Source organism: Equus asinus, chromosome 12 (genome assembly GCF_041296235.1).
Source record: "Equus asinus isolate D_3611 breed Donkey chromosome 12, EquAss-T2T_v2, whole genome shotgun sequence".
NCBI classification, from domain to species: domain Eukaryota; kingdom Metazoa; phylum Chordata; class Mammalia; order Perissodactyla; family Equidae; genus Equus; species Equus asinus.
In genome coordinates, this window is record NC_091801.1 from 40,485,008 (window position 1) to 40,508,036 (window position 23,029).

The 23,029-nt window shown below is 38.0% G+C and overlaps 2 protein-coding genes and 1 long non-coding RNA gene across 8 annotated transcripts in view; 1 reads left to right on the plus strand and 2 right to left on the minus strand.

Annotated features, from left to right (window-relative positions):
• CIBAR1 (CBY1 interacting BAR domain containing 1) overlaps positions 1 to 8,236 on the plus strand; it is a 25,215-nt gene extending 16,979 nt beyond the window's left edge. For both annotated transcript variants that reach the window (XM_044744058.2, XM_044744057.2), the window contains 2 exons: positions 4,791 to 4,910; positions 6,995 to 8,236. In XM_044744058.2, coding sequence (XP_044599993.2) covers positions 4,791 to 4,910; positions 6,995 to 7,081 — 207 coding nt within the window. In that variant the 3' untranslated portion in view covers positions 7,082 to 8,236. The remainder of the gene's footprint in view (positions 1 to 4,790; positions 4,911 to 6,994) is intronic.
• LOC139039908 (uncharacterized) overlaps positions 1 to 21,800 on the minus strand; it is a 24,272-nt gene extending 2,472 nt beyond the window's left edge. Inside the window, exons 1-2 of the long non-coding RNA XR_011493255.1 lie at positions 21,684 to 21,800; positions 2,261 to 2,376 (exon numbers count right to left, since the gene is read on the minus strand). This is a non-coding gene — a long non-coding RNA (uncharacterized lncRNA). The remainder of the gene's footprint in view (positions 1 to 2,260; positions 2,377 to 21,683) is intronic.
• Positions 7,490 to 18,758, minus strand: RBM12B (RNA binding motif protein 12B). Of its 5 annotated transcripts, none has more exons than XM_014841642.3 (3): positions 18,288 to 18,758; positions 15,169 to 15,217; positions 7,490 to 14,593 (listed from the first exon to the last, which is right to left on the minus strand). In XM_014841642.3, the coding sequence occupies exon 3, from the start codon at positions 14,563 to 14,565 to the stop codon at positions 11,659 to 11,661; it is 2,907 nt and encodes a 968-aa protein (XP_014697128.3). In that variant the 5' UTR covers positions 14,566 to 14,593; positions 15,169 to 15,217; positions 18,288 to 18,758; the 3' UTR covers positions 7,490 to 11,658. The 5 variants fall into 5 exon arrangements, with proteins under 5 accessions (XP_014697128.3, XP_014697129.3, XP_070337440.1 ...); XM_014841643.3 differs by having other exon boundaries at positions 18,531 to 18,700; XM_070481339.1 differs by having other exon boundaries at positions 16,387 to 18,700.
• Positions 21,801 to 23,029: the final 1,229 nt, after the last annotated feature.

A 23,029-nucleotide genomic window follows, 5' to 3' on the forward strand; every position in this document is an offset into this window, starting at 1 on the left:
TACTGCAATTGATTTATTTTTCCTGTAGTTGTACAGAACTACCGAAACAGGTTTGGAGACTTTAAGTAACTTAACTTGCCCCTGGCCACCTTGCTAGGAAATAGCAAAATCAGGATTCTAACCAGTTTTGTGTGACTTAGTCAGTAAGCTATGAAATAAATGTAGGTTTATATATAAGGCTTGTTTTGTACTGATAGTTAAATGCAAATAAATCTGATTGGCCAGCTAAGATTAGAGCAATTAAATATCAAAGCCTAGCTTCAACAAGCACATCTGAAGAGTAAATGTCCTGCCCTCTTACCTTCCAAAAGAGGGAAAAAGACAGAGGAGTATTTTTGCTGATATAGATCAAATAGCCAAGACATACTTTGTCCATATTATCTCCACAGTAGAAGTGAAAACACCCATGGACTCTCAAGATATAACCACAATTCTATATTAATAAGTGATAGAATTTTGGAATGTCTGCCATTTGACAATTTTGAAAATTACCTCAATTTTTTTTTTTTTTTTTTTACTAACTTCACTATCCATAAAGAGATCCCCTAGGCCTTCCCACTACTCTTCTGGTTCCAGGAAACTTAATTCAGTAAAAGCAGATTATAGCTTGACTAAAATGAAGAAAGGTACATGTTTTAGTATGTGTATATCTGTTTTCCAATGCCAAAACCTGATCTCAGTTTTACATGTTATCCATACATTATCATATTGCTATTAACTGTCTGTCAATAGATGGCTTCCTAAGTGTCCATTCCTTCCAAATACTAAAGCTAAGGTTTCTTAATTTTCATTCCTTTCCATGTCCTCTTTTTTTAAAAATAGATTATTAAGGTTTTATCTGTCATTTGTAAAATAATAAAAACAGCAGACGTTTATAGAGTGATTACTTTGGACCAACTACTGATCTATGCATTTTAATTCTATTATTTTAATCCTTCTATCAACTTTGATAAAAGAACTTATTGTCCTCTTTTCCATGGATGAGAAAACTGAGGCACAGTGAGGTTAAGAAATTTCCTAGAGGGTCCCATAGCTAGTAGGTAATGTAGCTGAGAGCCAAACCCAAAAGTCTGACTACAGACACTGTTTTTACCCTCTCTGCACTGTACTGCCAGAAGTGTGGTTCTTGACGAGTGACATGAACCATTTCCTGCATTGAGTGTCAGGTTCAAAATTGATCCCCCACTTTTCCCACAAGATTGGAGTCCCTTTTACAAGTATTTTCATTCTCCTTTTTCCAATAACCTTGACGTGACATTTGTTAACTGATACTACAGTTCCTTCAAGCCCTTTGGACCCTAGGATTTTCCTTCTCATTCCAGAGATCCTAGGTATCGTTTTTGTCACACCATTTCTTTTATAACTTCTCTTACTACTCCTGATCAACTAGCTAGGTAGCTTGTGGGAGGAGAGACTTATAAAAAATTAAAAATCTCAGGGCTGTGTGGTAGATGTTTTTGAGTATCAATTTCCCCACTTTCTAGTGGGGCAATATTGAGCAGTGAACTTCACACTTGAGCCTCCTCATCTCTAAAATGTAGACTTCTAGTACTTACCTCATAAAATGTTCATTCATCAACTGTTTATTGAGCACCTGTTATATTGCCAGGCCCCATTTTGAGTGCTGAGAATTTAGCATTCTAAGTTAGAAATGGTCAGAGTTGTCAAAGCAGAAACTTAAAAATCTATCAGGGAGTTCAGACATTAAAACAATATACTTTGGAACTATTTAAGTTTTATAATGTGACCAGTCCCATAAAGAAGAAATATAGTGTGCTGTGAGTTTATGTGATGTAGGATTCTAAATACTAGTCTGGAGAATAAAAGAATGATTTCTTAATTAGAAGCTTGAGGAATGAATAGGAGGATACCTGGCAACAACTTGAGGTGGAGGGTACAGATTGATATGCAAAGGTCCTGGGGCATAATGAGTTATAGACGTAAGCTGTTACTATTATGCCATATAGAAATTGTGGAGAGGAGAGCAGTCTGGGGAGAGTTGTGGGACCAGGGGAGTAAAATTTTATCAATTAGGTACCAAGAAGAGGAAGAATCCTTTAAATACAAGGTTTCTTAGAAAGAAGTAGAGAAAATATGCAGAGGGGCAGAGAAATAACTTGCTATTCTTAGGTAGTCTGTGCTTTATGAGAACTGCTGAAACTTACTCTGGCAGCAGCTAATTTTTTGCAGCTGAGACTTATTCTGGCAGCAGCTATTTTTTTGCAGTTAGGCATCTAGGTATTATCACAAACCATCTTACCTTATTTGTTCTTCACAGAAAAAGTATTGCCAGGCCCATTTTCCCTTTCAAAAGATCACCTCTGTGTAATCACTTCAGAGCATATTCACATCTTGAGACTCATTCCTAGAAGAGATCTTGGACCATATTGAAAAATGCATTATTGCCAGTAAACTAATAGTTCTGTAAATCTGTTGTTTTGCAGTAAGAAATTAATTTTAATATTTAACTGGTTTAGACTTTCAACCCAAGGGTTGTGTGTTGTCTTCCATTTCCCACTTTTAACTTCGTCTTTGCTGGAAAAGTTAAAAGACAAAAATACCTCCCTTAAAAATACCAGTGGATGAATAAGTCGTCTAGTTTTTATATCATACCATGATGCCAGTGTTCCATGTCAGGCACCAAAATATGATTGGGTCCTCAGTAACCCGTTAAATAACCTAATTAGCATGCCTGAATTGCCCTCTCATGTTAAGTTTCATCCCTTGATTCCTTTTGCGTCCTGCACTTCTCTAAGGTTTAAAGAAATGTGTAGAGACATTCCCTAGTTTGAGTCTCCTTTTTTCCCCAAAACATGGGGATTAAGTTCATATCATTATCATTTATTTACCAAGTGACTCTCTTAAACTGGGAGGAATTGCAAAGATAAAACAGGGCTCCTTGCTCCAAAGGAACTTAAAACTAGTTGTGGGGACAGATAGGTAATTACACAACAGTGAGATGACAGCTGTACTGAGGGTATGAACAGGAGCTACTGACTAGAGAATACAGGAAGGCAGAAGAAAGATGGCATTTGACTCAGCTCTTGAATGAGTAAGTTTGCTGGAATTCCAGGCTGGGGAATCAGCATCCAAAGACAGAGTATAACATGTTCTGTATATAGGCTGGAAGTGAAAAGTGATGGGTAGGTCTGGGTGATCTTAAGCCTTGGATGTCACCTAAGGCATTTGGACTCTGGGTAGTCAGGAGCCACAAACTTTTTTAATAGAGAAATCATATTTTAGTAAGACAATTCTAAGTAAGGTATAAGGAAAGATGTGTAGAGTTAATAAATTAAAATAGAAGTACCTCAGGTGAGAAATATAGGGAGAATGCCCAGGCTTCTAGCCTGGTCTGCTAAGTGTATGGTAATGTCTTTCATTGTAAAGATGAATCTAGAGCTATACTGTCCAATATAGTAGCCGCTAGGCATATGTGGCATTTTAAGGTTAAATTGAAAATAAAAATTCAGTTCCTCAGTCATATGAACCACATTTCAAGGGCTCAGTAGCTACATGTGTTCTCTTTGGACAGCACAGAGCAGCAAGTATTTCCATCATCTCAGAAAGTCCTGTTGGACATGCTGGTCTAAGAGAACAAAATGTAGTTGGAAGCATAAATATGCCTCTAAGAAGACAGTCTGTGGAGTACTGGTTGAAGGGTAACCATTAAACACCATGTAGATAAGACCTTTCAAAGGAAGGTATCAAAAAAGGAAAAGTGGCCTAAGGGAAACCCTTTAAAAATATTTAAGGTGTAAGCAATAGAAAAGATGTGAAGAAATAGGGCACGTAGCACATGAAAAGAGTTTAGTGATGGCATACATGGAAAAGAAGTTTCAGGACAAGGTCAGTGAAGAGAAAGACAAAAAGATTACTTTGGTGACTTTTGGCAAGAGCAATTTCAGTGGAAGGTGATGAAAGCCTAACTAGTTTGTTGACAAATGAATGGAGAAGTAGAATATTTGAGTTTTTTAAAGAATGAAGTTGAACCTTGAAGTAATTTTTTTAAAAAACATTGATCTTGAGCTTGTTTGCTGGGGGAGAGAACCTGTGGAGAAAGAAAACTTTTGTTTGTTGGTTTAGTTTGAAGTTTTGGATAAAGGAAAAATGCATCTTGGGAAGAATCAGAATGACATTTGCTTTAAAAAAAGAAAAGAGTGGGGTGAAGAGTTGAGGAAAAAGAGGGAAGCTGAAGAAATTAACATCTGATAACTTTACCTGTTGGTCTGTATGTTAGAGAAATGGGAGAAAAGATAAGATATAGATAGGGAGGCTTAAGAAAGTGGTCAGATTGGGAACTGCTGCTTTAAGGAAAAAGAACTGACGATGACATTCCAAATCCTAGTGAGGCTATAATCAATAAATTACAGTCGCTCCAATTTACTCGTATGTGATGTACCATAAAAGTACTGCAGTGAAGTTAAATCAGTCAGTGGAGAATAAGCAGAACAGAAAGAATCAGAGCTATGACTTGCACCTCCCTACTGGCTTGCATTCTTTGAGGGTAAGAACTTTCACATTGCCCCAGCAAAAGCTCTGAAGTGACTGCTTCAGGACCCACCATCATCTTACATGATTCAAATAGGAGTTTTGAGCTTTCATCTTTCCAACCTAAAATGTTTTTGTATTTTTTAAATTTTTGTTTTACATTTACAATAAATAATTGAGATTTTGGCCCCGGGGAAGGGAGGCTGCTTTAAAAAAATCTTAACTAAAGAGGAACTTAACATGGCTTTCTAGATTTCCATTGTTTACCATCTACCTATAATGTTGTTTTATCATTGCAACAGGTTTTCCGAAATTCTCTGTATCCACCAGATTATTCATCTCGTTTAGATATCGTAAGAGCAAATTCGAAGTCACCTCTTCAGAGATCACTGTCAGCTAAGTGTGTATCTGGAACGGGACAGGTGAGCTAGAAACAGTAATCTAAAACAATTTGAGTTGCTGCCTTTGTTCAATACTAAAAATGTTTCCCTTAAGTCATATGACCTCATGTAACTTACCGTCTTTCACATAAAATGACAGAAAATTCTATTAGGTGCGGCTCCTGTTCTTACCCTTACGTGAAATGACAAAATTGTAGTAGATGCAGCTGTTATTTCTTATATAATCTCGTATATTGTAATACATATTACTCTCCAAAGCAGAATACTTGAGAGCAGAGGTGGAAAGGACAGAAGAATGCTAATCTAGATTTCTAATCTAGATTTCTCTGAACTATGGAAAAACCAACCATGGTGGTCTAGTGGTTAAGATTTGGCACTCTCACTGCTGTGGCCCAGGTTCATTTCCTGGTCAGAACACCACACCTCCTGTCTGTCTGTTGTCATACTTTGGTGGCTGCGAGTTGCTGGGATGCTGAAAGCATGGCAACTGGTATTTCAAATACCAGTAGGGTCACCCAGGGTGGACAGCTTTCAGCAGAGCTTCCAGACTAAGACAGATTAGGAAGGACCTGGCCACCCACTTCCAAAACAATCGGCTATGAAAACCCTCTGAATAGCAGCAAAGCATTGTCTGATGTAGCACCAGAAGGTGAGAGGATAGTGCAAAAAGACCAGGCAGGGTTCCACTCTGCTGTACACAGGGTGGCCAGGAGTCAGAATCAACTCAATGGTACTACCAACAAATAGTATGAAGAGCACTGATTCTGAGGTCAAACTGCTAAGGGTATAAATCTCACTATCATGACTTACTGGAAATTATACCTAAAAAGGGCTTTTGCTGAACATTATCACAGATCCAGAAGCAGAGATCTTTTAGGTAAAGAGCCAGTTTTCTCATTTCTTCTATATCCAGAAAGTCACAGTTACCTAGTATCTAGAACAAGAAGGGCTCAACAACCTTCTTCTCTAAGAGGCCACAAAGAGAATAACAGGTTTTGTGGGCCATATGGTCTCTGTCCCAACTAAGAGCAGTCATAATCAATACATTAATAAATCAATATGGCTGTTGTAATAAAACTTTACTTACAAAAACAGGAGGCAAACTGGGCCATAGCTTGCCAACTCCTGATCTAGAGAGATGCCTTTTTTCGTATTTAACCTTCCAAATTTAAAATTGAGCAAAATATTTTCAAAATATAACTTTTAGGTAAATTTGATCCAATACCTTCTATTTTCATTTGATTCTCCTCTAACCATTTATTTACTACTTTATATTTATGCATGTCTCCCCCTAACCAAATTATTTTTATTATTCCACCATTAAGTGCCTTGCACATAAATTCCATAAATCTAGTATTATAGTACATACAAAGTTTTGTTTGACTATTTAGAGCTAAGTGAGCTAACATCTCTGTAGCACTTTGGAATACATTATTCCAGGGTTTCCTCGACCTCAGCACTATTGACTTTGAGCCAGATAATTTGGTACAGGGCAGGCTGGGTGGGGGAGGGGAGTCCTGTGCATTGTAAAGATGTTGAGCGACATCCCTATCCTCTACCCACAAGATGCCAGTAACACAAACACACACCCCCAGTTGTGACAATCAGCACTGTCTCCAGACATTGCCAAATGTCCCCTGGGAGGTAGAAACACCCTCAGAAAGATTTGAAGCAAGATGACCCAAGTAGCAACAGTCAAGACTTAAAGCCAAATTTCAACTGCCTAGTTCAAATATCCTTGTGTTTTCCCATCCCTTTGATGATTCTCAGATACCTGTTTTCTGACCCAAGAATTGTTCAGCCTAAAATATTTTTGACATTCGTAGTATACTGAGACTCTACTTTCTCTGAAAGTACTTGTTATTGAAGTACTGGTATCCAACTACAATCAAATGGTTAATTTCACATTTTATTCAAAAAATAACATGATAAATGAATGAAAAAACTGTGACTACTTTCAACTTTAAAATACAATAATTCATAGGAAATTTTCATTACTAAAAATTATTACTTACGGACATTTCTTTATAAGGGCATATTAAAAAAGATACCAAGCATGTAAAAATATATTTTAGTATTTTTAAAAATGTGTTAACTTTTAACAGGTGTCCGCCTGTCGACTAAGAAAGGATCAACAAGCAGATGATGATGATGAAGATGAAGACTTAGACGTTACAAAAGAAGAAAATTAATTTCCTTAAGTAAACGTCACATTTCCATTTTCATCTCAAATAACTTGGAATCCAGAATTACTGAGTTATAAAACTGGCCTGATAGCTTAAACCTCAAAATGAAACGCTACTGGAAATGGAAAAATAATTAAAGGAATTTTATGCTGACCAAAATGAAGGTTTTAAAAAATATTACACACCTTTCATTTCAACATCCTATCTAGCATATGTGATCTTTTTTGTACAGGTTCCATTTTTTTAAAAACGATGATATATTTCAAAATTATTTCATATTAATGCACTATACCTAGTTGAGGTTGTAATAGTAAGCAGATGACAAAAAAAAAGATCTAACAATTCCACTTTTTTCTTTTAGGTTAAGATACTATGCTTTCATCACCAGAAAAGGGTCCTAGATAGTCATTCTGATTGAATACAAATTCTATTCCATAAAGACTTAAGCAAAAAGACATTTTCTTTTTTCCTTTTTCTTTTCACTTTTACAATAACATACAGTTTCATTGATACGTAAATTTACTTTTCAACAAGAGTGTAATCACTCTTGATTAAAACTAATGGGACCCTAGGATATCAGTATTTTACAACTATGTGTAAAGCATAAATTTTAGCTTTAAAAGGAAAGTCACATTCAGCCTGATTCCAGTTTTAACCTGAGACTGCTGTCATACTAAAGCATTTTACCATGGTATTACAACTTTTGGAAAGCTGTACTTTGGTGGACTGTTGCCTAAGAAAAGAAACTGTCATGGAAAACCATAAATCATTAAAAAGTCTATAAAAATTTTACCAAACTACCATGTAATTAATGAAAGTTTATAGTCACTTTTATTCCTAAAAATATAAAACAATGTAATAGCCTTTCAGTATGTCTGATGCTTTTCTTTGGATGGGGAATTATACTTTTGTTATTTCATGGATCCCAGTCAGGCATATAAAAATTATCAAATTTATAAAATCATTTGGGATAACCACAAAAAGCAGTTATTCATAACAGAAAAAGACAGACTTTCTAGAAAGCTTTTTTGACTTTGTTATTTATGGTTCTGTTCTTAACAAAGTACTGCTTCCTAAGAATGGTCCTAATTACTTCAGTACTTTTTAAATAAAATATCCAAAACATTTTAGAACCCTAAATAAACTGATATTCTTAAGAAATTGAGGCTATCATTGCATTTTTATTTTCTCAGTATTTAAATTTGGTGGTGTAGATGGGAGAAAAAGCAGGGTTATAGTATTTCTCTTGCTGTTTACTAAAGCAACTCACTTCTCTTGAGCATCAGTTGCCCCATTTGTAAAGTTAAAACAGTGCCTGATATATGAAGCAATTAACAATAATCTAATATAAAATATATGCCCTGCTTACCTCAAAGAAATATTCTAAGGACAAAAGGAATATTCTAAATGACAATACTTTCATCAATGTAGAATTAAGTTTCTTTTAGACCAGGCATAGGTTGGCAAACTTCTTAAAGGGCTAGATGGTAAATATTTTTATAATTTGTGGGCTGATAAGACAAAATCAAGGCTACTACATATTATATAACCATTTAAAATATAATCACCTTTAAAAATGTAAAATCTTTTAGCTTCCTTGTAAAAGAAAACAGGCACCAACCTGAGCAGTTACTTAGCCTACAGGCCTCTGTTTCTTATCTCCAAAACAGGTTTAAGATTATTGAAACTAAATGATATGGTGAATTCATATATAATTACAGATCATAAACATATAGTATCTAATGCAGCTCAATAAATGATAGCTAACACTTACTACAAAGATGAAGGTGACAAGGTCACTGCTTAAGAGGCGATAGATGGACCAAGAGCCATTGGTCTTGAGTGTTCTCAGTAAGTGGTAAAGTGCACTCCTGATATAACGATTCTTACCTGTCTCTTGGTTATGGGATTAAGTTTACTTTCAAGACATCTATATTTTTCAGATACCTTCTAGATAAACATGTTTGGCTTTAAGATAATTAAAATGCCACTGGGTGTTAAACTAGAGAACCAGTATGCCCCTAGTGTACCTGATGTATCTGGGAGTAGGAGAAAGGAAACAGGAAAACTAGTATTGAAGCTGGGTGATGACTATATGAGGATTTAGTATGCTATTCTGTGTGTTTGAAATTGGTGGCATGCTGGTAAACTGGCCTCGGGTGGAAAATGTCCTGACTTGCCAATTTCCATGGTGAAAATACTCCTTCCATGGCTAATTTATTAACATATCACTGAAGGGAGAGTCGAGAAGAGATGTACAAAAATGGCTCTCAACCAGTATAAGCCAGCTTTCTATAAAAAACTTTTTATTTAAAAAAGCTTAAACTGATAGATCATGCAGTAAAAGTTACTTTTTATGTCAATTCATTAATTTTACAATTAAACTACAAAGCGTGTGTTGACTATCGTTGGACTCTTTATCTACTACCACCATCCCACCCCAGCCTAGTCTGAGAAGCAGTTCCACATTAAATATTTCACTTTATGCTTCATCTTAGCTTTTAGTGATATGTATTTGAGAAGTGTTAAGTCTTCCATACATTCCTCAAGAAGGCTGTCAAATGAACCATCTATATAATCTTTGAGCATTACAAATATCATTTCTTCCTATTTTGTTCATTGTGCTTGGTTTAGAGATTACAGTTCATCATTCTCCTAGCTATGAGTTTACTAGTTTAAAGAGCCATACTGATGCACTTTTTGAACCAAATTTACCAGCTTATTCGTTCTACTAGCAAGTAGAATAGTCACTGTAATTAAAAAAAAAACACACACACACAGAAACTTCAGTTGGCTTCTCATAGACTTCATTAAATCACTTAAGATTAATCCAAAATATTTATAGTACTAATTGGGTAAGTACTGACAAAGTGTTCTACTTCTACATTATCCTAGTATTAAATGACTACCGTATATAAATTCAAATTTTGTTCTTTTTTGCTCAATGTGGGAAGTCTCTGAATCATAAAATTGAGAAAAACTTACTTTATATAAACTATAAAAGGCCAACCAAAGTCAAATTATGTTTGATAAAATGAACAATTTTAAATTAGAAGCCAATATATAATATTAGTATCTAAGAGAAACTCTGGATATAGAAACATATTTTAAGTTACTTTTCATTTTTAACAATGAACATACTAAATTTTATCTTTTTAATGCTATTTTTAAAGCAATAATGGAGGTAAGAAAATATTTACTCTTGAAAATATTTTTAGCAGGGTCTAAAATTAAAAATATCATTTAACAAGGGTAGTAGGCAAAAGTGTTACGAGCATAAACTGGAGTCATTGGTCTGTCTGGATTGAAATTGGCTCCATGATTTACTAGCTATGGCTTAAGGCAAGTTATTTAAACACTCTGAACTTCACTATCTTATTTGTGAAACAGAGGTAAAGAACACTCTACGCTTCTTGGGGAATATTGAGATTACGCATGTAAAGCACCTAATACTGCCCAGCACATAGTAAGTGCCCAATAAATGTTAGCTATTATTATTATGGGTACAGAAAATCAAATCCAGTATTTGCAAAGTGTCTACACTAAAGGTTGACTATCAAAGAAGTCAAAATTCAGTCTCTCAAAAGTCTTATTTTTATACAAAGTTTTGAAATTAAAAAATGAGAACCTAAAAAAAATACAAGTTATATGAATTACCAGTAAATTCTTCCTAGAAACACAAACTATATCCATTTATCAGATTCTTCCCAGCATAAGCCTGAAAGTCTTCTCGTACCTCTAATTACTTTCTTATTTTTTGTCTTTTACGTATTTTGAGTTAATCTCATCAGTTTTGTTGATGAAATGTTGAAGAAACAATAAAACTACACATAGCACTCTACACTATTATTATAGAATGTTTGGTCCTCCTATCAGAAATATTGCTTAATGTAGCTATTGAAAACCTTCCCAAAAGAAACTTTTTTCTTTTTATACAAATACAAATAAAGTTAATTAGTTGGTCTATTCAGTTGCAATTTTTTTATTTTTATAAAACTTTCCAAAGTTATGCACATGGAAACTTAAGAATCCCCTAAGGTTTTTACATGCGTAAACTTCAAGTTCACAGTCTGTCCATTTTGAACTATTTATTATTAATGGGAGGCTTAACACAGTAATATCTCAGACAAAGAAGAGGGCATTAATTTTGCAGGCAGTTAGCAAGGAAAATGCTAAACCTGAACAATCAGTCACTGACCATTTCCTTATACAGTGTGAGTAGAAGACGTAGACTACAGAATGGGAACAAAAGTGAATATAAAATTTATCTTCCCCAAATACAGCTCTACTTTATACAAGTCTTGAGGTTTACCCAGGACAGCAACAAAAATTAATGCACTCAGGGAATTAGTTCTCCCACTGTCCCAAAAAAAAGGCATATATAATTTTAAATTAGAAAAAGTGAACGGCAATTTGCAAGCAAAAGAAAACCAGATTCACACTCTATTTACATTTGTTCTATTCACAGGTCAAAATTAAAATATTTTTCACTAGGTAATTAAAAATAAACACTTTAAAAAAACCATAAATGCATTTGCTGCATCAATACTGTGGGGAGGTAACTCTGAATTTAGAAATGCTCTTTAGAGCAAAATTAACTTAACTTTGCGTGGACCAACTGGCCTATCATTTAGGTCTTTAATAGCAGCCACAGCTTCATTATAGTTTATCATAGCAACAATGGCTTCCCCTGTAGGTAATCCTTGCTCATTATACTGTATTGAAACTGAATCAGGAATGATTCTATAACCATGGAAAAAGTCTAGAATCTCATTAACATTAGCTTTAAATGGAAGATTCATTATCTTAATAGGCGTTACTCTACCTGAACTACAATTTAATTTTGGATCAGGCATAAACCTCCCCTCAGGAAAACTTCCCATATTACGCTTTGCAAAATCAAACTTGCCACCCTCTGGGCGACCAAAATTCACAAAAGGGCGATGACTTCTAAAATGATCAGGTGGGCTCCTAAAATCCTCACCAGGAGGTCTAAAATTGTCAGGAAGTCTAGGGTCCTCCTCTGGACCTTCCCTGAAGTCTTCCTCTGGGAGCCGCCTGAAGTCCTCATCAGGACACCTAAAATCTTCCTCCGGGGGGCTCCTGAAGTCCTCATCAGGAGGGTGTCTAAAGTCTTCATCGGGAGGGCCCCTGAAATCTTCATTCGGTAGGTGCCTGAAATCTTCCTCTCGGGGACGCCTGAAGTGCTCCTGGGGTGGCCGCCTGAAATGCTCCTGAGGTGGCCGCCTGAAGTGCTCCTGGGATGGCCGCCGGAAGTGCTCCTGTGGTGGCCGCCGGAAGTGCTCCTGCGGTGGCCGCTTGAGGTATTCCGGGGGTGGCCGCCTGAGGTGTTCCTGGGGTGGCCGCCTGAAGTCCTCCTCAGGAGAACGCCTGAAATCCTCCTCAGGAGAATACCTGAAGTCTTCCTCAGGAGGTCGCCTGAAGTCTCCCTCTGGAAGTCGCTTGAAATCCTCTTCAGGGGGCCACCTGAAATCCTCCTCAGGTGGTCTCCTCCATTCCCCTGGGGGAAGCCGCCTGAAGTCCCCCTCAGGAGGCCGCCTCCAATCCTCAGGTAGTTGCCTGAAGTCTCCCTCTGGGGGCCGCCTCCAGTCCTCCTCAGGGAGTCGCCTGAAGTCCTCCTTGGGAGGCCGCCTGAAATCCTCCTCAGGTGGCCGCCTCCAGTCCTCCTCCTGAGGGTATCTGAAGTCCTCCTCCCAAGGGCACCTGAAGTCCTCCTCAGGAGGCTGCCTGAAGTGCTCCTCGCGAGGGTGCCTGAAGTCTTCCGGGGAGCACCTGAAGTCCTCTGGGGAATGCCTAAAGTCTTCTGGAGGGTGCCTATCAGGCTGTCGGAAATCCCCCTGGGGATGTCTGAAATTGTCCAGTTGCCTCAAGTCCTCTTCCTGATGCCTGAAGTTTTCAGAAGGGCCAACTAAGTATACTGGTGGATCATTTGAATCAAATGAATGGGAATGATCATCTCTCTCACATGACTGTGAATGGTCTTGCATTCTCTCACTGGACATCAAGGAAAAATTTACACCAAACTCCTGCATTTGTGCCTCAGATATAAGTCTTAACAATACCTCTGTCCCCAAGAATCTTCGTCGGTTCAAACGTTCAGCTTTCATGGCCTGTTCTTCTGATTTGAATTTCACCAATGCTTCTCCCAGACCAACTCCTTTGTCATCATAAAGCAAGTAAATGTCATCCTCAGCAAGAGAAAAGTCTGCAAAGAACTTTTGCACTTCAACTTTTGTAACATCAAATGGAAAATTTCTTATATATATGCACAGTTTCTGGCCAGAATAGCCTCCTTGAGAGTATTTTTGTGAAACATGTCCAAGTCTGTCTTTCTCTATTGACACTGGTCTTTTCTTTTCATAACATTCAATGAACTTCAGCATTTGTTTTCTAGAAACTGGATCAATATGAACTGGACGATACTGTAAAACAGTCTTATGTAAACCCAGAGCAGTGTTATAGTCTTTCAGAGTCTTGAACATCACAAAGGCATATCTTGTTCTTCTTTCATCTTTATATAAAAACCTAATCTGTTCATTAGTCAGATCAGTATCTCTAAAGAAATTTCTTAAATCTCTTTTGTTAATACTTAGAGACAGATTTTTTAAGTGAACATAAAATCCAAGAGGGGAACGAGAACGTGTTCTTCTGGGAGATTTTGAATGAGATCGTTTTCGAAAATGTCTATCATTAATTCCTCTTGGTGGAGAATGTTTTTCAGTTCTCATAGGAACGTCACTCTCCTTAACTGCTTTACCACCAAACTCAATCCACTGTTGTTCTGAGCCTTGCATTACTTCTATAAATCTTGAACCCATAAAACTTCTATGACATTTAAGACCTCCTGAAGCATCAATACATGAAGCAAATTTTACTATGGCATCACCATTATTTCGGCCATCATGATGTTTTAAGAAAATTACTCCATCCACACACAAACCAGAGAAAAAGACACGTACGTCATCTTCATTTACTAAGTAAGGCAAACCTCGTAGAAACAAGTAAGGATTCTCGGCCTTCAACGGTCGTGTCTTTCTTGGCCTTAAATCACCATGTCCTGTACCATTAGTATGAAACCCAGCACCTTGATTAATCGGAGAACCATATCCAGAATTACTTTCTTCTTCTTTAATAGCCTCAACAAAATCAGAGAAGCTGCCAACCCCTGATGCCCCAGATCCTGGTCGCTCTCTTCCTATGCGATCAGTTCTTTTCATTTCTATAGTCTTCTGCATTTCTGCCTTACTACTAAGAAAGAGCTCTACAGATGAATCCTTGATAAACCCTCCTGAACGACTTATGGCACGTCTTGCATCTTCATCTGTTGCAAAAATAATAAAAGCCTCCCCAATTTCCCCTCCAATTATATGCACTCCTCCATCAGGAATAGTCAATCCCGTGAAGAAGTGACGAATATCCACAGGCCCCGCAATAAAAGGAAGCCCCAGTAAACGGATGACTACAGCCATGCTGAGCTCAAACCACAGCAATAATGACCTGCAGACAAAAAGGTACACATAATAGCAAGTCTTATTTTTTAAGTACCTTATCCCAAACTAAGCTTAATAATTATATGGTTCCTACCTTCTTCCACATTTATAAATGAAAACAAGATAGGACTTCACAAAAATATTCTAATTCTTAAAAAAAAAATGAGTAAAGTTTTTCCCACCTAAACATACAAATAAACCAACTACTTCGAAGAAACATTTCATATCACCTATCCTATACAGTATGAGCATCAAAAATATCAAATCTTTGTAAGTCTGCCAAGTGCTGCTTCACAACAAGACCAAACTATTTTCAGACTCACTTAGAAACATATCTTCTACTGAAACATGGGAGAGAGCTTTGTGTATTAAAGAATTTTACCAACCACGATGAATTGTACATATTAAGAAAAGCCATCTATGGTCAGTATATAACTTCTGTTCATGATAATAAATCGCCTACCCCTAGTGCATCACTAGTCAGACATAAAGTACAGAAGCCACGTGTACCTAGATGTACTATTCTATTTTACATTTTTTTGTCAAGCCTCTGTGAAAAGCCTTAAGCTCTGGATATCTTACCTTTTTAAAAATTTCTTGAAGACCTGTTAATTCTGTAAAAGCAACTTAACTGTGGAAAGAAAATGAAATATAATTAATCCTTGGACCCTGTAATTGATCTTAAACAATGCCAGATTAGGATATTCACTTCAGAAGTACCTACTAAAAGTGAAGCAACATAAGGAACCACAACTATGGGCATTACAAAATGGTCTTCTTTGTTCCAAAGGAAAATTAATCATCCCTCAGCAAAAAGGAGGCACGAATTCCAAGCAGACATCTGCAAATTATTTAAAAAACAAAAAACCTTCTGAAAATTAAACTATTGCCCTTGATTGGAAGTGGCAAGAGGAAAGGGGTGATGGAAAAGCTAGATATTTTGACTGGAGTATTGGTTAAGTGAGTGTATAAATTTATCAAGGCTAAATGAATTCTATCCTTAAGGTCTGTGCATTTCACTGTATATAAATTTTACATCCATTTTTTTAAAAAAGATAACTGTTCTACAAGTAAAATAACAATTTAAAAACATCAAAAATTCCCAAAAAACTTTCTATCACTTCCGCTCATGAAAAGACCAAACATCTAGCTCATTACTACGTCCAACTCTTGCAATTCTCCTCCCTTTCAAAATGTAAGATCAAATCAAATTAATAAGGCAACCATTCAAAACGATACAATAACTGAACACAGTAATAATGTTTCAAATTCAAAAATCAATTTTTAAATCTAAATCAATGGTGACGATAAGTTATATATATATGGCTCATGCTTCCACAGAACCAAACTTCCTGACTCCAAAATAATTAAGGCAAATACTAAAACATCCCTAAAAATAAAAATCTCCACTACTGCTTATCGTAAACTCCTAAAACAATTACTATTAAAATTCATCTGAAGCCAATTAGAAATGTTCAAATAAGTAAAGAATCTTATTATACTAATAAGTTTTTTCCATTTCAAACAACTGTCCTGCATTCTACAGAAGAAATCCAAATACAAAGTAGAATAGTAAAAATACATTAATTTGGAATGTTTGGGGATTATCAGTGTTAACTACTGAAAAAACCTCAACTTAGTATTTTTTTAAGGAAATTTACATCTAATACTTTCAGAGATACCCAAACTAACAATATATAATGTAGTCTTAGTAAATAAGTTTTTAACACTTGCTAAGTTAATAATTGTAAATGTATGTTTTGAGTGTGCAAATAAATGTTGCTTTCATTTAGTACTTACACTTAAGTACCACTCTTCCACAAGTGGGGTCTGCAAACATATTCTTTAGGTATGCAAGGTTTATTTTCCTTTAAAAAGGGTCCGTAAACGTCCTAAACTACAAGCTAAACGGTGAGAAATTATTTGGAATAGTCTACATCTCAATTATCAATGCCAAATTGGTATTAAAAATATTAATGAAGTTTACTATTAACATATCTGCACAGCACATGTGTCAGGGCAGAGGGCATATGGCAAATCTCTCTAACTTCTGTTCAATATTGCTCTGAACCGAAAAAACTGCTCTAAAAAGAGAAAATTAAAAAAAAAATCTGTATGGTACCAAAAAAAAAAGAGTATAAGCTTAGTTTCTTCCGCAAACCAATATCCACACCAACATTTTACCAAAAACTATAAATGACTTCTGGACTCGCTGTCCACACTACAGTTCCAAGACACTTCCTACGCAAATCGACTTAGTTCCTTTTCTACTTTTAAAATATTTTAGAAAGCAGTGTAAGATACACATAATTTTGTCCCTCCTAAACTTTTTAAAAAATTTAAAAGGGATTTACCTTGAGAACACAAACATATCTACCAAAAAACTCAGGGACCTTTCAAAGGAATAATTATAAGTAAAAGTCAAAAAATTTCTAGCAATTTATCCTCCCTAACTTAAAAATATTTTAACTAAGTGATTCCATGAGTTCAAATCTCATGAATTCCAATTCAAGCAGACTATAGAAAAAAATTATTCTAATTTGCCAGTTAAATATAACTAATACTTAAACTTTTTTGCCCTTGAGTATGTTAATGTACCATTTTTCCCATTACAATAACACACCTAGGAGATAACCAAGAGAGAACAGCTCTCAAAATGAGCACTTTTCCTGTGGTTCCCACGTTATCTCCTTAAGTAAATTCCCCATAAATTCTAAGAACACTACACACAAATCAAAACACAGGAAAAGTACTCTCCACTTAAAATTTTTCTACCTAGGAAGGCAACAAAAGTATTTTCATGACTCTGTTGATTTAAAGACAGTGATCAGTTACAACTTCTAACCTATGAAAAGGGAGTGGGTCCTTAAAAGCACATTTAAGGGCAAGTCGCTGAAATAAATAAGCTCATTTTAAACAATTTTGCTGATTTTATCCAACGATTCATCCCACTTGATCACCATTATCACTAAACAATATGAAATGTGCACCTTCTAAACAAGATTGAGAAGGAAACACGAGGGAGGCTAAACCTGAATAGGTACTCTCTCAGATCCATTTGATTTTAAGTCATTTTCTAGACATGGTTACGGAGATACAACTGCGACTATTTCTTAAAACCCAATGTTATGAGGAAGCACATTCAAATTATAAACGCATGGGTTTCCCCTACAGAAAATGATCTATCCCAGTCCACAATTATTCTTTATGATGATCTGCCTTTCATCCTTTTAAAACGTAGATGGTCAAAATAAAAATCAAAGGCATGACGAGACAGAGCCATAGTCCCCAACAGGAACTGTAAACGAAGACGAATCCACATGGCACAGGATTTCCCATCACATCCATCATTTTCAAACGGGGATCATCCGAAGGCAGCGCTTCTATAGCCCAAAGCCTTTGTCCACACTCCCAGGGCTCAGAGCTTCCTTCTTTCGCGCCAGGCCAAAGTTGCTACGTGAGATCCGATGCTGTCGCCAGACCTTCAGCCAAATTCAGCCTTCAAATTAACCTAGACCGCCCAACCTCCATGCCTTTCCGTTACGCCGTCCCAAGGGCACACATTCCACGCTAATTCGTCAGAGGGGGAACTGCCCTCAAATCTAACTGAAACACTTTGGCCCCTCTCAAGCCTAACCAGCCGGGCCTTCAGCGCTTTTCTGCCACCACTGACTACGATGACATAGCAAAGAAAAATATACCTATGAAATCCTTCGAGATCTTCACTCAAGAAGACTGGGAAGCGCACACAAAACACCACATGGAGGCTGACGGGAGAGTCGGTGTTTAGAAAGGAAAGAGAGTGCCCTGACGGCAGAAGCTACGCTAGCTGCTAGCGCAGCCGCCGGCCCCGCCTTTCCCTGTCCTTCCGTCCCCGTCGCCAGCCCCTCCTCACCCCCGACGCCCCAAGGGTAACTGCTTCGCACTTGGCAGTAAACACACACCACTGCAGCTGACTCGGACACACAACGCCGGGGGTGGGGGACACTTCTTGTCGCAGCAACCTCCCCAGAACAGGTGGAGCCCTCCGTGAGCCTAGAAGATGGCGCCCACTCTCCCCTCCGCTCCGGACAAACGGACGTACAGTTTGTCTGCCCATGCGCTCTCCAGGCGTAACCCACCACCCCGGCGCCCTGGCCACGTTTGCGCACGCGCCCTGACACACCCGCTTCCCGTTGTCAAGGGGAGGTAGCGCCCACCACCGCGCCAGCCCGCCCTCGGTTTGCTGACCTTCTGCGCATGCTCAGATTCCAGCCAACCCGAAAGGCTCCACCAGAGAAAGAAGAGATTCCGCGACGAAGTTATGAGTAAACCCGTTGCGGTAATGAGAAGCTTGCCCAAGTACAGTAGACAAAACATTCGTAATTTCCAGGAGTTAAGGAAAGCGATGCAAAGGCAGGGAAAAGGCGATTTCCTTGTCTTTTCAGCACTGCAGTTACTGTGTGGTGTAAGCATCTTCTGAAAGGCTCTTTGTAAACTCTAAAAGGCCACAGAAATGTTCTTTTTACTACCTTAGATGTTCGTCAGATGCAGTGCGAACACCCAGGGGGTTTAATAAATGCATACTTAGTCGATTTTGTAAACAATAATTTTATGAAGAAGTACCTTTATACATTTGTTGTTCCTACCTTCTGGTTTGTCGAAAAATGAGAACAGATAAACCAATCTTGAAAATTCGGAAGTAAAAAGCACAATTATAGCATGTTCTGTGATGCGTGCTATGTAATAACTGGTGAACAACCTTGTTTGATTTTGTTATTTGCAAATAACAAAGCAGCCCACCATGTTTTATAACTACATGAGGCATTTATGGGTGGCTGCAAAGCTCACTAAGAAAGTAGAACTACATCTTTAAAACATTGTTACAGATGAGAGAAAAAATGAGTTTTCAACCCTTCTCTCACTGCAAAATACCCATTCTTTAATTTAATGACATGATTGTCAGGAAAAAAAAGGTAATTTAATAAGTGAATAAAAGATGGTTCTAGGAGTGAGAGCCACCATTTACTCAGGCAAATTACTTAGCCTCTCTATGCCTCAGTTTCCTCCTCTGTAAAATGGGGATAATAAGAGTACCTACCTCTTAGGTTTGCCAGAAATGTTAAATGAGTTAATATATGTAAATATCTGAGACTCTAAGTATTAGTGCCTTGTTTCAAATGTCAAGGTGATCCATAGACAAGCAGAGAATGTCATCTTAGGGAGCCAGGCTTATTGACTACGTAGAATTTACCTTGATTATTCTCCACAGTCCAAAGTTTGGTCCTGGCCTGGCAAGTTCAGGAAACTGAACTTAAAAGCTAACATTTATTGAGAGTTTATTATGTACAAGGCTCTGTGCATGATGTCATTTTATTCTACAACTACTTTTAGAAGTAGGTACTATTATTTTTCCTATTTTACAAATAAGGGAAACTGAGGCATAAAAAATTGCATAGCTTGCCCAAGGTTATATAGATAGTACAAGCTAGGAATTGAACCCTGGTAGTTTGCTTCCTAAAGACCCTACTCTGTATTACTTAGTGGGAGGATTCTGTCCCCGGAGGCAGAGTTTCTTTAAACAAACAGACAGAAGCAATACTTCACAATGTCAATAGTGGGAATATTAATTGACAGGAAGAAACACTAATAAAGTGAACCTGAGATCAACTTAGGCTGATCAGCACTTTCCTGGCTGTATACGCTCTCTATATGAAGTCAAATGATCAGAGGGTTGTTCGCTAAGCATGAAACAGAACGTGGGGATTTACCTAAGATCAAAAAGTGTTTCTCAGTTAAAGGTACCTGGAAGCATTCTCACCCATCTTAACAAAAATAACAGCTATCATCATTTAATGAGCACTTGCAATAAGGCTCATCTGAACAAGTGTGCTTAGATCAAACTCCTTCCCTTGGGCAGACTTAGGTACTGCCAGCCTCCTTTGTTGTTCTGAAATGACCATCCCCTTCTAGCCACACAGATTTTCTCCAAACAAGACACTATAGTGAAGGCCTGTCTTTTCTAGTCTGCCTTCTGCATTTCTCAGATGACCATACCATTACAATCAAAAAAAGAAAATTCCAGTCAAGGTAAGTGGGCTTAACTACTTTGTATTCTGGTTATTGAATAGTTTCTTGGGCCTTTAGAGTGTCAACATAAAAACCTAACCATTCTGGAGAACAAAGGAAAGACTAAGTTTCTGGAACAGCAAAACAGAAGACTATACCATGAAATATGGTAACCACACCAAGCCATGGCCATTCTGTGACTCTGCCTGGGCAGTAGTCAGCCTCCCCAAGTGTGTTACCACAACTACAGCACTACCTACCCTCCTGAATAATTTTGGTATCAGACAGTTTTCAGCTGCCCTTCCTAGCTCAACATCCACAAGAACAGCCTTTCATCACTTGGTCTCAGACTTCCTCAGCCTTCTTAACTCCCAGAACCTCTTGCACACCTTGACTTCCATTCAATTCAGCTGGTATTTATTGAGCATGGAGTGTGTGTCAAGCACTTTGAGAAGGCTGCTGAAAGACAAAGGTGAAGAACTCACAGTCTCCTCAAGAAGTTCACACTATAGCAGAAGAGACAGTGCACACATGCAGCCGGTCATCCCACACACAGGAGGACGTCTAGAGTACAGGGATTAAGACCGTGGGCTCTTGGATCAGGCAGATCCAAATGTAAATCCCACCCCTGCCACTTCATGACTGTGGACAAATTCCTTATCCTTAGACTTCTCCATTTGAAGAATGAAGATAGGACCCACCATACTGGGCCATTATGAGGACTAAGTGAAATAATGCTTGTAAAGCACTTAGTGCAGTCCCTAACACACAACAACTCAGAAATCAAGCATAACTTAGAAATCAAGAAGGCTAGCTCAGAAATCAAGCATAACTTAGAAATCAAGAAGGCTAGCTCAGAAATCAGAATATCATAGTTCCAAGCCTAACTCTGCCACTTGCTAGCTGTATCACTTTACTTGCTGAACCTCTCTGTGCCTCAATTTCTTCATCTATCAAATAAACATAACAGTAGGGTTGTTACGCAGATAAAATGAACATCAAGAGCACATAGTAAAGCACCAAGAAAGACATATAACATGAAATCTTACATGTTGCTTGGTGGCCTGCATGCTCCTTTCCCTTTTGTCCCCTACAGTGGTCCTCAGAGGCACATCTACAAAACCCCTAGGGATCACTGGAACACTTTTTGGACACTGTTGTTAGCGCTGTGGAGTCAATTCTGACTCCTAGCAACCCCATGTACAGCAGAGCGGAACCCTGCCGGGTCTTTTTGCACCATCCTCTCACCTTCCGGCACTATATCAGACAATCCTCCCCTGCTATTCTTAGGGTTTTCATAGTCAATTTTTTTTGGAAGTGGGTGACCAGGTCCTTGTTCCTAGTCTGTCTTAGTCTGGAAGCTCCACTGAAACCAGTGCACCGTGGGTGACCCTGCCGGTATTTGAAATACCAGCGGCATAGCTTTCAGTATCACAGCAACATGCAGCCACAACAGTATGACCATACAACTGACAGACAGGTGTGGTTCCCTAACCAAAAAACGAACCTGGGGCTGCAGCAGTGAGAGCACTGAATCTTAACCACTAGACCACCAGGGCTGGGTTTGAACACTGCTGATTAAATAAAAGAGGTTGTTTAGTTGTGTGTGACAGAAGTCAGATTCAAGAGATTTAACAGAGTCAACAACTGAATGATGTGTGGTAAATATGAATGGAACAGGACCCCCAGCTTTCCAACTTGGATAACTGCTTGCCTGAGATAAATGGGGGAGTCCTGTCCCTATGGTGGAAAAATGGAGGAGACTGAGATCCTGAACATTCTATTGATGCTATAGGTTAACAAAGGAGGCATGCAGAAAGGGTAGTGGATAAAATCTTGTGTTTTACTGATGAAGTTTTGGCCCCTAAATCTCAGTGTAGAACCCATTTCTAGTGAAGAGCCAGGACCACATGTGAGACAGAATGTCTCCCGCTGCATAGGCTTCCTTTCCCTGGGTTCCATCCAGCACCAGGTACATTAAGCAAAAGGAAGAAGCAAGAGGAAAACCTAAGAATCTAAAGAGAAATTCCAAAGAGAGAATATACAGAGAAAAACAAAAAAAGAGAATCCAGAAGACCTTGTGTTGGAAAAGTCAGTCTCATACAAGCAGTCTTTCAGCCCCTCCTCAGCTGCATAAGAATGGGCCTTGGGTCTGGAATGCTTCCTTACCTGGAGTTAAAGGGCCCACACAGACTGTGCCTGGTTTATCACCATGTGTGGGAATATCTTTTCTTGTTTCAGGCTCAGTGAGTACTCTTTTGTCTCTGTTTAAAGCACGTGCCTCATATGGCACTTGGCCAACCCCACTGTTATATTTGTCCCCTGAGGAGAGGGGACAGGGTTCTTTCCACTGCAACATGAGAGAGGTGTGGCACATATGCCAATTGCCTTGTGT

Bases quoted from the DNA above. Each gene is read 5' to 3' on its own strand.
- RBM12B (XM_014841642.3), bottom strand. From the start codon at position 14,565: ATGGCTGTAGTCATCCGTTTACTGGGGCTTCCTTTTATTGCGGGGCCT.